Here is a 15,372-nt window from a genome sequence, read left to right as displayed (position 1 = left end):
GGGGTTACTCCTGAAGGCTATCTTGCTTATTAGTTGATCAAATTTGACCAAATTGAACACATAACAAAAATATAACAAGGAGTCTCAAAATTCTCAAATTTGAGAAAAAAATTACGTAGCCATGGAATCGGCGGCCATGTTGGATTTTGTTGACATATCTTACAAAATGAATACCGCACTTATTGTTCATGGAAATTGGTTGTTATTTTGCATGTATGTCAGTAGACAATAGATTTACAAATTTGTTTGCTGAATTATTCCTAAAAGAATTAGAAAATGTTTCATAAATTTTTCCCTGAGGTAGATCTAGTATTTAAGTTTGCAAAAACATTAGTGAAAGACCGCACTCCAGACACCACCAACAAGAATCTACATGTATTTCATTTTTTTTTTAAATCTCAACTGGAAAAAGTTGGGTGTTACGTCTTATCTTCATTCTGTGAAACTTTCATAAAGATTGGGTGAAAAGTGGAGATACTGAAAGAAGTATACAGAAAAAACATGTTTTGAGAAAACAGAAAAATAAAATGTTGACCTTCTGAGGAATGGTGGTGACTAACATTCCAGGTAAATGACAAAAAAGGGCTTTACGGGGTGAAATAGTTGTAAGAGAGGCTGTAGAAGGCAAACATGCTTTCATATCAAAATCCTTCATTTCAACGAGTCGGGACTTTCAGAGTGTACCCATCCCCTGCCGACTTAAATCTCTAAATGGTAGTAAATCAGGTTGGAAAAAAAAATAAAGGGGTCAGAAAAATGAATGGTCTAAAGTCATCCTGAGTCGTTTCGAGAGAACCGCAGAAGACAGACGAATAAGCACAGAAATGGGATTGATGTAATTTGTAAAGTCCATAACTCATTATTACATAAAGATTTCCAGTCCTCTCAATCAAAATTTAAAGCTATATTGTTTATTTACCCTGGCGTATATCAGCATACTAATACTAAATTTTTGAGCATGGTGTGACAAGATTGTTTATATTTTTCTACTCCATTCAATGTTATCACAGCGAAACTGGGTTTCTATCTTCTGTTGCACTCTATAATATAACTTACAATATATAGAATGAAGTACAATGCTGTGTTGTTGTGTATTATAGGCCAAGACTACACGCTGAGGTTTTTGTTTGAAGTTTTAGTATGCCATGGTACTATAATAGTACACTTTATAATGGTACGATGTGGTATGCTATGGTACTATGGTATACTGTATAATGGTACGATGTAGTATTCTTTCACTCTCGTCTTTATTACTCAAATATTCTATGATCTACTTTATTATTTTGCATGACAAGAACTGCTCTTACAACGTACAATACACAAAGGAATACCCCCCTTTCACTGCCATTTACATTCGCTGCATATGAGATTAATCTTTCTACTCTATACAAAACCGATATATCTTGAAATCCAACAACAAACACAACAACACAACAAATCCTAGATATGAAGAAGTTCAACACCCTCATCGACCGAAAGTTAGATAAAGATCGTTTGTGAAGCAACCTACTTCGACTCTGCCTGTAAGGTCCAACCCAGACTATACGGAAAAAAATCTCAGAGGAAGGACGAAAATATTCAAAACAATCTTATCTTTCTTTCGTGAAAATCGAACTCTTATCATCAACATACATCAGAGCCAAAAGCTCAACAACTTCACATCAGACGCCATTAACTCTCAATGAAGAATCTAAGGGTACTTCACCACTTCGCCCAAGTAGACTCATTGGGGGGAGATTCGGTGATTTTGTGGTTTGGTTCTGGATGGCGCGGATTAATTCTTTTTTTTTCTTTTTTTTTTGAGTGGGAAGGGGAGGGGGGCAGAAAAGGGGAAAGGGGAGGGGGGAGGCAGACTGGGTTGACGAGACAGAGGTGAGGGATGGCCGATGCTAAGCGCTGTACATGCCACGCAGGTTTTGGGCGATAGATTGATGTGGTCTAGGAGCACGGGTTGGCCCATGTTATTCCTTCTGTGTTATTGAAGAAGTGGGAGAAGGAGAAATGCTAATGTCCTAAACATCGTATATTTTTAGAGCTACCAGGACGTATTTCTGAGAGTAATATTAGACGCGTTGTTTCCTATATTATTATTTTTAGTTTTCTTTTCTATACGTGGGTTCATTTTGGCTGTATATTGCTTTGCTCTCGATAGAAACATTCTGAACATTTTTTTTTTTTTTAGCATATGAGTATTTCTTTTCAGTTTTTTAAATCAAAGATTTTTTCTTTTCTTTTGATGCTGTTGCTGTTATTTTGACATTGCTGTTGATGTTGCTGTTGCTGTTGGTGTTGCTGTTGGGGGTCATGAAACCCTGCAGAAAAACTTCCACCAGCAGAATCTGATTTCGGGGCCCCTGTCTCGCTAAGGGATGAACGAAAATATCGCAGTGGTTAATGCCCCTGCAATTAAATTTGTAAAAAAACCCATTGAAGCTGTGACATAAATTTCTCCAGAAATGGGAACTTGATTATAATTGCAACATTACGAATGACCCTTTTTGGAAATAGCTAATGTTATGGCCATATATATTTGAATTAATAGCCTGGAAGGTGTGTATTTCTTTCTAATTGCACATTGTGACCGACCGAAGGCAGACATGGGGAACCGTCGATAAAAGGTCTATGTTGTTATGGTGTTGCTTTTTTTTATCTTGTTGTTGTTGTTGTTGTTTCAGATGATGATGATGATGATGATGATGATGATGATGATGATGATAGTTCTCTTAGTTTAGTAATAGTTTGCTTATCTCCGCCATTTTTTCTCTGACCTGTCTAGTTCTTTTACGTATGTAATAATTCGTTTCCGGCCTCTTCTCTCGCGTGCCCAATTCTCAGAAATACACAATATATTTATAGCATTTTTTTCCTGCATAATTTCTTTTTCCACTATCTTTACTCTTCTCCTGTCCAATTCTTTTAAATGTTCCTTTCTCTCTCTCTCTCTCTCTCTCTCTCTCTCTCTCTCTCTCTCTCTCCCTATCTACCTCTGTCTCTGTCTCTGTCTCTGACTCTCTCTTCCTATCTCTTATCTTATCTTAAAAGTCTTATCTTATCTTATTATCTTATCTCATCTTGAATACATGGTCTAGTGCGTTATCCTCCTCTCTCCCGCCTGGGCCTGTCCCTGTCTCTGGCTCTCTCTGTCTCTGTCTCTTTCTCTGTCTCTGTCGTTTGGCTATCTGTCTGTCTGTCTGTCTGTCTGTCTGTCTGTCTGTTTGTCTGTCGGTCTGCCTCTCTCTCTCTCTCTCTCTCTCTCTCTCTCTCTCTCTCTCTCTCTCTCGCTCTTATCTTACATTGTGTACGTGCTCTATCCCCCCACCCTCCTTGACCAGGGCTCCGTGTGAAAATCTTGGTCTCCCTAGCCTGGGGCTTGTCCCTGGCCTTTGCCCTGCCCCAGCTCGTCCTGTTCCACGTGCATGAGATACACGGAGGGCCCATGTGTGGACTCGAACTCTCGCTCTCCGGCTGGCAGGTGAGCCATCATTGTTATGTTCTAGCTGGTGGTTCGGTGTTGTGGAGGTAGATGATGAATGTGGCACCCTCAATGTTTTAGTTGGTAATTGTCGTGTGTTTGGTAGTGGTGGTGTTTGGGGTGATGGTGATGAGGAGCATGATGAAAAGGAACAGGAGGAAGAGAAGGGGGAGGAGGGGGAAGAGTAGGAGGAAAAGGAGGAGTGGAGAGGCAGAGGAGGAGGAGGAGGAGGAGGAGGAGGAGGAGGAGGAGGAGGAGGAGGAGGAGGAAGAGGAGGAGGAGGAGGAGGAGGAAGGTGGTAATGGAGGAGGAGGGAGGAGGAGGAGGAGGAGGAGGAGGAGGAGGAGGAGGAGGAGGAGGAGGAGGAGGAGAAGGAGGAGGAGGAGGAGGAGGAAAAGAGGAGGGGGAAGGTAGACAGCAGGGAATAATGAAGAAAATGGGACACAAAGTCCAATCATTTTACGATCCCCTTTAAGTTAGTTTGTTTTTCTCTGAAAATAGACTTATCCTTTTTCTCACTTGAACCATTCATATGTTTGACCTGTAGATCTACCTGAGCCTCATCGCCGTCTCACTGTTCTTCATCCCTGCCCTCATCATTCTGGTGTGCTACCTCGCCATTATCGTTGTCATCTTCAACAGTAGCGTCCAACCTATCAGCATGAAGAAAGCCCCGAAGATAAAGAAAAGAGGAAACTCTGCCGATCCAGGTATGCGCCTTTTTCTCATAGAAAGCAATTTGAGTATGGCTCGCCAAACACTGGAAACAGCATCGTTGGTGTAGCGGTTAGGCATTTCGCCGTCGCACGCAGAGAACATGAATTCGGCCATAACGCGAGGAGAAGTGTTATCGAGTACCTCCGTATTTTTGCTGGGACGTTGTATCCCTCTCAGCGCGGTTTGGGCCTGGCCAGAGAGGCAAGGTCGAAGTACCAAATAAATTATCTAAAGAGAGCGTTAAGCATCTACAAACTTCTACAACTATTTTAATTACCCTCTCCAGTTAGACACGAAGGAGTGGAAAGGAAACCACAGGGTCCGTATCTACAATAACACTACCTACTGTTGAGGGTGTTAGGTCATTACAATGTCATTTTAGCGCATACTGTAAGGAACGCCCTAAGCTCAAACTAATTAGAAAAAAAACCAACGTCTCTCTTAATACTTCTGGTGCAATACACTTTTGACATCAGGGACAGAGGTTATCTACACCGTCTAGCTTTTTTAGTGAACTTCATTTGCAATGAACAACAAAGACGTTTCCAAAACTGTCATGAAATCCAAAACTGTCCTGAAATAAGACCACCACAAAGTGGAATATCTGAGGTCCCAATGACTTTCCTTCAGCTGTATTCCGCTTCACTGCTTTTCATTTTTGCGTGTATCGTGAAAACGTTTTGACCCAGACGAAATCAGTTGTTTTTATTTTCCTTGTAACAAACTGACTGTATGTAAAAAAAAATAATTTTTTAAAGAAGAAGACGGGAGTGTTTGAATAACTTTCATCATCAGCGGGTTCCTTTTCTGCAAAACTGCAAAAAGATCAGAGTATGGAGTCAATAATCAATGCAGTTATCTATTCATGGGATTTAGGAAATTCCCGATGACACTATAGGTTTGTTTTCCTGCATGCACGGGGTCTGGTTTCTTGTGTGTCCCCTGGGGAAGAAGGAGGAGAGGATGAGGTATGGGAAGGGGTGAGGAGCAAAGGATGGAATGTTTCAAAATTTTTTTAAAAAGCTTGTTTCAACAAAATGTGCGTGCTGATTTCATCTCTACTTATCCCTACTTTGTGTTTTCTTCCTTTCTCTTCTTTCTCGAGTCTTTGTTGATCTCTTTGGCTTATTCAGTTCGTTCGTGCTATCTGATCTTTCCTCCCACCGGTGTGCCTTCCTTTATATAGTTTCTTTTATTCTTTCGGACTCTTTCATTTCATCAATTTGCAAAGGCCATTTTTATAGATTTGTCATTTCTTAGTTTCATCTTCTTTGCTTGGCTATATTTTATATTAGATTCTTTTTTTACAGTTTACCCCACCCCTTCCCCGCCCCCCACCCCCCGATCCCCTTTCCCCCCATAATCCACCTTAATATAGTTCAATGTATTTCTTCTTTCACAGTCTCTGTTGTCTTCTTCCTCTCTTTAAACGTGATTCTTCATTTCCCCTGCTCTTGTTTCGTATTTTTCCCCAAATTGTACTCAACCTCTGTTGTACATTGGTTTCAGGATCTACTCAACCAGCAGAAAATTGAAGTTTGAATCTGAAGGGTGGGGCGGTGCGCTTATTGTTTTTCGTTTTTTCCCATGGGCTCTTTCAGAAAATAATGTCCTGTCTGCAGATCTGCTTGAGGACTCGTTTTACTCACGTCGTCCGCGCAAAACTCATTCAATAATTCTTTTCGTCTGCTCAATCTCCCCTCCGCGTACTCACATGCCTCATCCAAACTCGCTTTCATCAACTCACTCATCTGCTCGTAATATCTCTGAGGGCACTCTTCTCTCTCACTCTCTCTCTTTCTCTCTCTCTCTCTCTCTCTCTCTCTCTCTCTCTCTCTCTCTCTCTCTCGCTTGCTCCCTTTCCCTCTCTCACCCTCTCTCCCAGTCTCTCGCCCTGCCCAACATTCCCTTTACATAAGTCCTGCGCTGTCACTCAGTGATCTCAATGTATCATCCTACTATCTATCCATCTACCACAAAGCATCACCCTACTATCTATCCATCTACAACAAAGTATCACTGTACTATCTGTACGTCTCCAGTCCCAGAACCCACCCGGGAACTCCGGAGCTCCAGTTGTACCGGCGGCATCATCAACCAGGCCAAGATCCGAACTATTAAGATGACATTTCTTATCGTTGTTGGTAAGTTCGAGGGTACAAGTATCCCCCACCTCCTCCACCTTCGTCCCCGTTCCGCTCCCTATTTTCTTAAAGAAATTGAAAACGTCTTTTGTAACTATGTCTCGACCAGCCACAAGTGGCCCCAAGGAGAGTGGAGAGCCCAGACATGCGTGAGAACGCCAAACTAATGTTGAATGAAGGGTTAACGTTTACTGGTACCATTATAGAAGACCAGAAACACACCTTCCCCTGTACTTTGTGCCAGCTTTTGTATCTATGCGTTTCTCTTCACTCAAAACGCACGCTTCTCCTCGTCTCTTATCCAAACGGTGCCTGTGGTGGGACAGTTGAGCGCTTCGCCGTCGCACTCAAGTTCCATTCCCGAGTGGGGAGGTTTGTATCGAGTACTCGGTATCTCTGCTGGGACGTTGTGTTCTTCTCAGCCCGGGTTGGCTCTAAAGCTAGCCTCTTTAATGATCTGAATTGTGTCGATGGGGGTGTAAAAACACTTACATTTTGATTTCATCTCATAAATCTCTGACAGGTGTACGTGTCCACCTTGCAGTGTTCATCCTGTGCTAAGCCCCCACTCACTTCTGTAGCAGTTTACTTTTACACTTGTAGTGTTGATCCTGTGCTGAGCCTCGAACAAAGGAGAGTGGCCTCAAATAAAAATATCAGACAGAAGTAAAAGCCTCTGATCAGTAACAAAGAAAGATACATAAGGTCATTCTTACCATCATCCGCCAAACTTATTCCATCTTAATCATCCTACGTTGTTATAAGTATTCATATGACCTTAGAGCATGCATCAGAATACTACTGAGTTACAATCAGATTAATCAGTAGGTATCTAGCTTAACATTAGGAAACTAAAGTCTTTCAATCTGAATCCATCCATCCAGATTCAGATTTTCTACACCACCACAATAGAAACTTTGATAAATTTTGGAATCACTTGCTATGGTAGCAATCTGGGAAGGCAGCACATTATAAAACTAAATAAGTTGATAAAAAAGGCATCAAGAACAATTGGTAGAGACCTAAGTAACTTTGAATATTGCACAAGACAAACGTTCTAAAAAAGGCGGAAATAATGCTTAGTGACCATAGCCACCCACTGACATCGGAATTTCAACTTTCGACCAGCAGTAAACGATACATTTCCAAAAAAGCAAGAACAGACATATAGAAATTAATTCGTACCAACTGCAGTGAGGTTACTGAACACACAGTGCTACAAATGAAACAGAGAGAGAGAGAGAGAGAGAGAGAGAGAGAGAGAGAGAGAGAGAGAGAGAATGAATGTTTTACGGAGCGGGTTGTCCCAGCCCGTGAGACATGTATTTACTTGGCATAATGTCCTGTGCGTTTGCGTGAGTGCACCTTTAAGTCTAACTTTTGTAACGTCTACTGCCATTGTTAACGACCAAGACAAATTTCTCCCTGCGAGATGAATAAAGATTGTCATTGTCATTGTCATTGTCATTGTCATTATTATTGTTTATATTACTGTTCATTTATATTATGCATGTGACTGTGGGCCTGTTTGTGAGTGCAGGCATATTGCGTATGTGTGTATGTTAGTTTGTGTGTTTGTGGGGGGGGGGGGGGGGGTGTATGTGTGTGTACGGGGTGAAACACAAACCAATGTGCCAGGATTTGGACAATAAAGGTGTGTCTTATCTTATCTAGTTGTACATTGATTTACACTTTCAGTGTACATCCTGTGCTGGAGCCCGTACTTCGTGTTCAACCTGTGTCAGGTATACGGCGCCCTTCCCGCCACCCCGCGCTGGGCCAAGATCACCACCTTTGTCCAGAGCCTAGCCCCACTCAACTCGGCCGCCAACCCTGTCATTTACGGCGTTTTCAGCACACGGATCTGTAGCTACCTCAGGTTAGTGCTCTCGGATACTTTGGATTTACATGCTATTGTTTTCATGGTGTTGCGACCTTTGTGTTATCTCTTTCTCGCTCTCTCGCTCTCTCGCTCCCTCTCTCTCTCTCTCCCTCTCTCTCTCTCTCTCTCTCTCTCTCTCTCTCTCTCTCTCTCTCTCTCTCTGTGTGTGTGTCTCTCTCTCGCTCTGTTTTTCTCTCTATGTCTAACGCTCTAAGTCGCTTTATGTTGCTCTCGTTCTTTCTCTCTCATTCTCTCTCTCTCTCTCTATCTATCTATCTCTCGCTCTCTCTCTCTCTCTCTCTCTCTCTTTCTCTGATACTCTCTATCGTGCTCTCCAACTTCCTCCCCTTTCCCTCTCCCTCCCTTGTGTATTATATAACTTTCACTGTGTATCTCTCCTAATGTCTTGGTGTAGTTTCATAGTCTCTTTCATCTTGCCTCCATATCCACTTGTCTCTTTCTCACAAACACACTAGCACCACCAGCCCTACTGAGGACACATAGCTGAGACAACAAAATGTGTATTTAATTCACAGATGAAATACAGAATTGAGTGACGTCTATGTGATTAGAAAATTGATTAATTAAGATATAGTTTGTTGGACTCTTTACCCTTCAATCCCATTTGTTTCCGAAAGAGAGCCAAACAGGAGTCCCTGTCCCGCGCAATGATGTAATCTTGTGTATCAAACTTTTCATGTACCCTTTGCGCGAAATTGTTGAAACGTACTGTGTTAGTGACGATTACCAGCTGATAGCCGAGGAAATTGTGGATGTTGTAATTGGTCAAGTTTTAGCAGGTAAATTAGCGGAAGAACTTCTTGCTGAGAATTTATTTTGCCATTTCCCAAAAGAATATTCTAGTTAAAACGGTTTACAAGCATTCATGTTCTTCTACAGAACCCCCCCCCCCCCCCCCCACTGAAATTAGGAGCACCAAACACCAAGATGTACCGAATAAGCATGCAAAGTTTCAAAAAGATTGAAATGACAGATTTGAAGACAGCATAACTATTGTAACCCTACACCTTAAAAACGAAACTTTTAGGGGAATGCGAAAAAGCAACCTATCTGTATTGGTATGACCTGTTGGAGTTTTCTTGGCGCAAAAACCGGTATTGAACGCGTGGTTATGCTATAATTTCCCGCCAGTAAATGGAATATCCTTAGCCTGCATAGGCCTACTTTACCCCTTTCTACTCGTTTGTGTGGACAGGGGATCTATTTCAGTATAATCAGGACAACGTTTTCCATTTCAATGATGAGCAAATTAAAAAATCGATGTGCATTCTTAGTGGGTGCTCTGATGTGGTTTGCTCTTTCTTTCCGGTGAAACTACTATCGTCCTTATCTCTCTCTCTCCTTTCAGTGTTTGCTTCTCTTTAATAACACTCTTATCTTTAGCTCTTATTTTGTTACATTTGCCGCAAAACTATTAATAAAACAAAATTTGAAAACCCGACAAAACCGATTTTTCAGTGCCCTCTCTTCCTCTCGATAATATATCGAAATCCATCACTCTCCTTAAAATGACGAGTTTTTTAAAAAAGATAAATAAATGTGAGTCCTCAATTAAGAACTTATCGGAGAAACTACGCCCATCTGGGTTCTCCATTCTCGTGGGGTCATATTTAGGTCGCATTGACGTCATGCGCAAAAGACACTTTTAACAAAAGTGTATATTATGTTATGTCAATACACATTTTTTTTCTTCTGCTATTAGTCAGTCTTTTGCTAAGATTTGAAAGATTGTCTAATAAAGCACACAAAAAAAGAAAATAAAAAACCTTTTTATTGGCTTCAGGAGCACAATTTCAATAGATGATGATTTACCCCAATCATTATTTTCAACTTTTTGCGATGACAGCAACGACAACTAAGTGGAAAAAAAATTACAAATTGATGTTTCTGGGCCCGTGTCAAGAAATTACCCTGTGCGCTCTCTGAAATCAGCGATGGCTTTGTCTTCGTTTGCTTTTTGTTTGTTTATTTGTTTGTTTCTGCGTTTATTTGTTTTGTTATTTTGTGCGCTTTTTCTTTTTGTTTTACGAGGGACAGGGTTCAGGTTATTGGTGGTAAATCTATCCATTCGTAGTTTCATTCTGTCTGTCTTCCTTTCTCCGAGATTTGGGAGACATTTTCGTGAGTATGCGCTTCTTAATCGGGTCATTATCTCAAACTTCTTATGTACAAATATCTTCTTTGTACCGATATTTGCGTTGTCGTTATTCGACTTTTCACCTCCGGCAATGAAGGGCAACGTTGTATAGTCACCTCCCTTTTTTGCGATCTTTAAGAGGCTGAACTACTCGCACAGCCCACGCACATAATGTTCAGTGGCGGTGGATGGGCCAGAATTTGGGTGGGGCTTAGCAAGCAATAAGAACTAAAGAGTACTGATTTGTCTATACTCACGGCGAGCCACGGTATTTTAAAAAAGCAGTCAAACGAGAAGAGTCACCTTTGTCTTCCATCTCTTTGTTCCATGTCAAATTCTTCTGGATGGGGTGGACGAAGCCGTTTCACCTCCAAATTTCTCTAATTAATATTTATCTGATGGAAAAGTTCCCCCAAAAGTGGTTTGAGGTAATTAATAACTGTTAAATCTCAGCGACGTATACCGTCTATGAGCTGGATTAGGCCGTGTAGTGGCGAAAGGTAGACGGCACCTCAAATGAGCGCATAGGTAACTGTGTCGCTTGGGGAAAGTGTGTCATAAACTTTCAGCCCATTGTCAGGGCTAGGACAGCGTGAGCCCTCTGTGCAGTGTTATTTTTTCCTGTCTTCTATCTTTTACAAGAAGAGTTTCATTAAGGATGGGCCATGGGAACTAGCTCATAAAATGCTGAGCCCTAAAGACATTTGATTGGTTGTTAGGTTACTATAGCTGTAAGCGGCGACAAGAGTGATTGGATAAACGAGCAAGCAGCCAAGTTGATACGAGCAAGCCGCCAAGTTGATCAATCTGTGTTCATTGCGTGCGTTCATAACGGTTTCAGCTGCTTATTGCGTTATTTTCATTTGCTTTGGGATAGAGTTGGGGTTTGGAGAGGGACTCAAGCCTGTGAGCCCTTCACTACCTACCGCAACTGAAATGTTTCCAAGCATGGCATTAAATAAAACCTGTAACCACCCGAGTAATCCCCAGGGCGTTAAAATTACCAGGTTGGCAAGCATTGACCTTTGGGGTCCCGTTTCTTTTCTTTTCTTTTTTTAGTAGAGGTTTTACGGCGCTCGCAACTGCATGAGGTCTTATGAGCGCCAAGGGGCTGATGTCAACAGAGAAGTCCTTATAGGGAATCAGACTTACTCTTCTCACCTCTTTAGCTTCAACAGCACAAAGTCTGCTTCGGCCAACAAGGCACCCCCGAAATAGCTGGTCACAAGAGTGTGACAAACATACAAAAGAAGTAGAGGAAAATGACGATAGCAAGGATGAGGAAAGAAAAAGTAGCAGTTCCCTGTTGCAGTTCAGGCAGAGTTATGAGCATGACCTTGTTGAATCAGCCAATTTATAATTACAATTCTACGGTGCATAAGAACATGGGTAAGGTCTGTCGTGGTATCAACACAACAGTCAGGTTTAACCAGGAGAAGCAGGTTTGAAGAAATTAGTCTACTACACAATTTCAATTTTGTCAATTGGACAGTTGTAAGTGTGTTAATGTGCAAGGATATAATAATGATAATTAATAATAATTGTACTTATAAAGAGTATACTCAAGCTCTAAAGTATATTCTATGCGGTTTACTACCATTGTAACATCATAACTACCTAATGAGAGCATTATTGCTCTGATGTTTAAATCTGTGTATGTTGCTGATCTGGTATATCTACTCAATGAAGTCTATTGTCTTTAAAAACGTCCATTCGTGTCTTGTGAACTGGCGTCTGTGGTGTAGCGGTTAGGCACTTCGCGGTCGCACATAGGACACCCTAGTTTGGTTCCCGAACGGGAAGAAGTTTTGTCGTGTTTGTGGGTTTTTCTGTTGGGATGTTGGATCCCTCTCAACCCGGGTGGCCTTGTCAGGCGAAGTCGAAACGGCCTGCATCATAAATTATTAAAATTTTGTCGACGTCGACGTAAAAACACCTATATCTACAAAAAAAAATTCTACTTCTTTCTTTAGAATACGCCGTCCTAATTGACTAGAGATAAGCCAGACACTACAAAATTCCCTAGCAAGGCCAGACGATCGGGGGAAAATGCTCTTAAATAAGCTAAAAAACGACCCTGCTTACCACAGTTTGATTATAGCCTCTGGTTCCTTCGATCAGGTTAAGTTTGCAAGCTGTTTTTTTGGTTTTGACCTACAATAATTCTTTTGTTTTCCTCCCGGTGTGTATTCAGGTCATCCAGGGGTCAGCAGAGGACGACTCGGATGTCAAGGCCGAGTCTGATCCAGGACAGTCCTCAATCCGGGGCGTTCCCTGGCGAGTATAGCAGCGTCACCGACACCGAAGACTTCAGGTGGGGAGATATGGTATCAGTGTCTGTCTGTCTGTCTGTCTGTCTGTCTGTCTGTCTGTCTCTCTCTCTCTCTCTCTCTCTCTCTCTCTCTCTCTCCCTCCCTCTCTCTCTCTCTCTCTCTCTCTCTCTCTCTCTCACACACACACACACACGCACACACACACACACACACACACTGTCTCTCCGATTATGTCTCTATCTCTGCCTCTGTGTCTGTCTGTCTGTCTGTCTGTTTGTGTGTGTATGTCTGTCTCTCTGTATCTCTCTCAAACTCCCTCTCTTTCTCCTCTCTCTCACTTTCTCTCTCTCTCTGTCTCTTTCTCACTCCCTCTTTCTCCCTCTCTCTCACTCTCTCTCATTCCCCATCTCACTCTCTCTCTTTCTCTCTCTCTATCTCTCTTTTTTTGTACTCCTCTTTTCTTTCTTTCCCCATTTTTCTTCGTTCTTTCTTTCTTTCTTTCTCTCTCTCTCTCTCTCTCTCACACACACACACACACACACACACACACACACACACACACACACACACACACAGAGAGAGAGAGAGAGAGAGAGAGAGGAGAGTGGGGGGGAGAGAGAGAGAGAGAGAGAGAGAGAGAGAGAGAGAGAGAGAGAGAGAAAGAGAGAGAGACATGATAGAGAGAAAGGGGGGGGGGAGAAGGCAAGCAGACGGACTTACAGTGAGTGAATAGACTGGTATTCAAACAGTCACGTGAACAGCAACATGGAGCAGAGACTGAAATAAACTGGAAGACGTTAATAAATAACTATTAAGATGGGGCACACAGAGTGTGGGCTTGAATTTGAGAGAGAATAGCACAAATTATAAAAAGGAGGAAAAAGATACTAGATGAGTTGCAAGAGAAGCACGAAAAGTGCCAGAAATATAGGGAGAGACAAAGAAAGAGAGAGAGAGAGCGAGAGAGAGAGAGAGAGAGAGAGAGAGAGAGAGAGAGAGAGAGAGAGAGAAAGAGAGAGAGAAAGGGAGGGAGTGAGGCACGGCGGAGGAGGAGAGCATCTCACGTATTAACCAAGAAAACGGAAAACTGTGGGGTTTCAACAGCGTGCAATTAAAGATGGTGGGCTTCTTTTAAGTGTGTGCAACGTTCTCAATTCCAGTCTTCTGACTTTAAAAAAACCGAAACACTTTCATAGCTCATTAATGGCATGTCAATCTTCTCCCCAGACTTACCTCAGACCACCGTAACATTAACTGTGACGTCACCAGCAGTCGAGTGCCGTTGGTGGACCAGAGTCTGACGGAAGCGGATCGGCAGTTGCTCAGTCTGCATGTCCGCGGCAACACAGACATGCACGAAGTGTGAGCATGTACGATTACGTTAACAGTAAGACATATGAAGGTCAAGTGCGGATGACGACTAGATGGTCTCTGCTGCTCGTTTTGGCCTCGGGATTGTCCTGTCTTTCGTGTAGACCTTTATTTCTTGATGTGGCAAAAGACTGGTTCATTTTGAACTGCGGGAGGAGAATGAATAGTGGCCTGCGTATTGAACGTAAGTTCGTACGCACGCACGCACGCACGCACGCACTCACATACACACAAACACGCACGCACGCACGCACGCACGCACGCACACACACAAACACACACACACACACAAACACACACACACACGCACGCACACACGCACACACACACACACATACGAACCCTAAGGTCACCATTCTGAACTCATTTGACCTTCTACAAAAATCAGGGTCTTCACGCTCTGTGGAGCCAACTTGGCGGGTTGCCTGACGCCATGAACAAAGCTTCACATGGCCCCACCCACGTCCTGCGCGAAAGACAATTGTAACTAGTCTTACTTTACTTTAATTTTATTGTTACTTTTTCTTTTACTTTTCAAATCCAGCGACCATCTATGTTCTAGCCCTTCGGATTATGGCAAAGGATTGGAATTTATAACTAGTTCTAAAAAGAGTGATCTCATCTATACTGTCTTGAAAATTTCCAACAGCTTTCTGCCTTTTTAGTTATGTTCTTACAAAACCAAATTGTGTTGAACGTACTGTAAACCTCTTACTAAAACTAAAACCAGCTTCAGGAGACAAGTGCCAATTCGGATGTCCATCCTGTCGAATGATAGGTCTATCTGTTTTCAGATGTTTTAAGGTTGGTCATGTATTCATAATATTTGTCATATATTGTTATTGTTCGTGGTTCCGATTGAACACTCCGCGCTGGGACATCATGAACTGTCATTTTCTGTCTCCATTGGTCAATGTTCATTGCATAGGTTAAACGTCCCTTTCAACACATTCTGTCTCCGATTGCGTGCTTGTCGCCCTCCCCCCCAGAACATCCGAGATTCGTCTGTGTCGACCCCGTGATCTCAGAGAGAGCTCATCAAGGCCTTTGTGTACATTCCATTTCTCACTAGCGCGCCAGGGCCTAGAGTTTTATCCACTATTGAGCTTTTGACCAGTCCCAAATAGACCTCGTTGAAGGTCCCAGACACAGCAATCCCATAAGTCTTTCTGTCTCCTCTTTACTCCAACTCCCACCTTCCCCCTCTCTTTTTTCGTCTGCTGCTCAGGTATCTCATTTTTTCTCACAATTTTTTTCTTCCTCTACCTTTGCCTCTCAGTCTTTCTCACTGTCTCTTTCTTTCTCTCTCTTTCTCTTTCTCTCTTGCCCCTCTCTCTCTCTCTCTCTCTCTCTCT

The 15,372-nt window shown here is 42.4% G+C and overlaps 1 protein-coding gene across 1 annotated transcript in view; it reads left to right on the top strand.

The window, feature by feature from the left end:
* The window catches only part of LOC101855991 (cardioacceleratory peptide receptor), a 17,974-nt gene extending 3,695 nt beyond the window's left edge, over window positions 1–14,279 (top strand). The window contains exons 2-7 of the mRNA XM_005090009.3: window positions 3,333–3,472; window positions 4,020–4,182; window positions 6,232–6,333; window positions 8,032–8,212; window positions 12,568–12,687; window positions 13,874–14,279. Of these exons, the coding sequence (XP_005090066.1) occupies window positions 3,333–3,472; window positions 4,020–4,182; window positions 6,232–6,333; window positions 8,032–8,212; window positions 12,568–12,687; window positions 13,874–14,012 (845 nt within the window). The 3' untranslated portion in view covers window positions 14,013–14,279. The remainder of the gene's footprint in view (window positions 1–3,332; window positions 3,473–4,019; window positions 4,183–6,231; window positions 6,334–8,031; window positions 8,213–12,567; window positions 12,688–13,873) is intronic.
* Window positions 14,280–15,372: the final 1,093 nt, after the last annotated feature.

The sequence above is a fragment of the Aplysia californica genome, unplaced genomic scaffold, assembly GCF_000002075.1.
Source record: "Aplysia californica isolate F4 #8 unplaced genomic scaffold, AplCal3.0 scaffold00011, whole genome shotgun sequence".
Classification (NCBI taxonomy): Eukaryota; Metazoa; Mollusca; class Gastropoda; order Aplysiida; family Aplysiidae; genus Aplysia; species Aplysia californica.
Note: the sequence above shows the minus strand (reverse complement) of the source record. Positions and strands in the feature narration are given on the sequence as shown.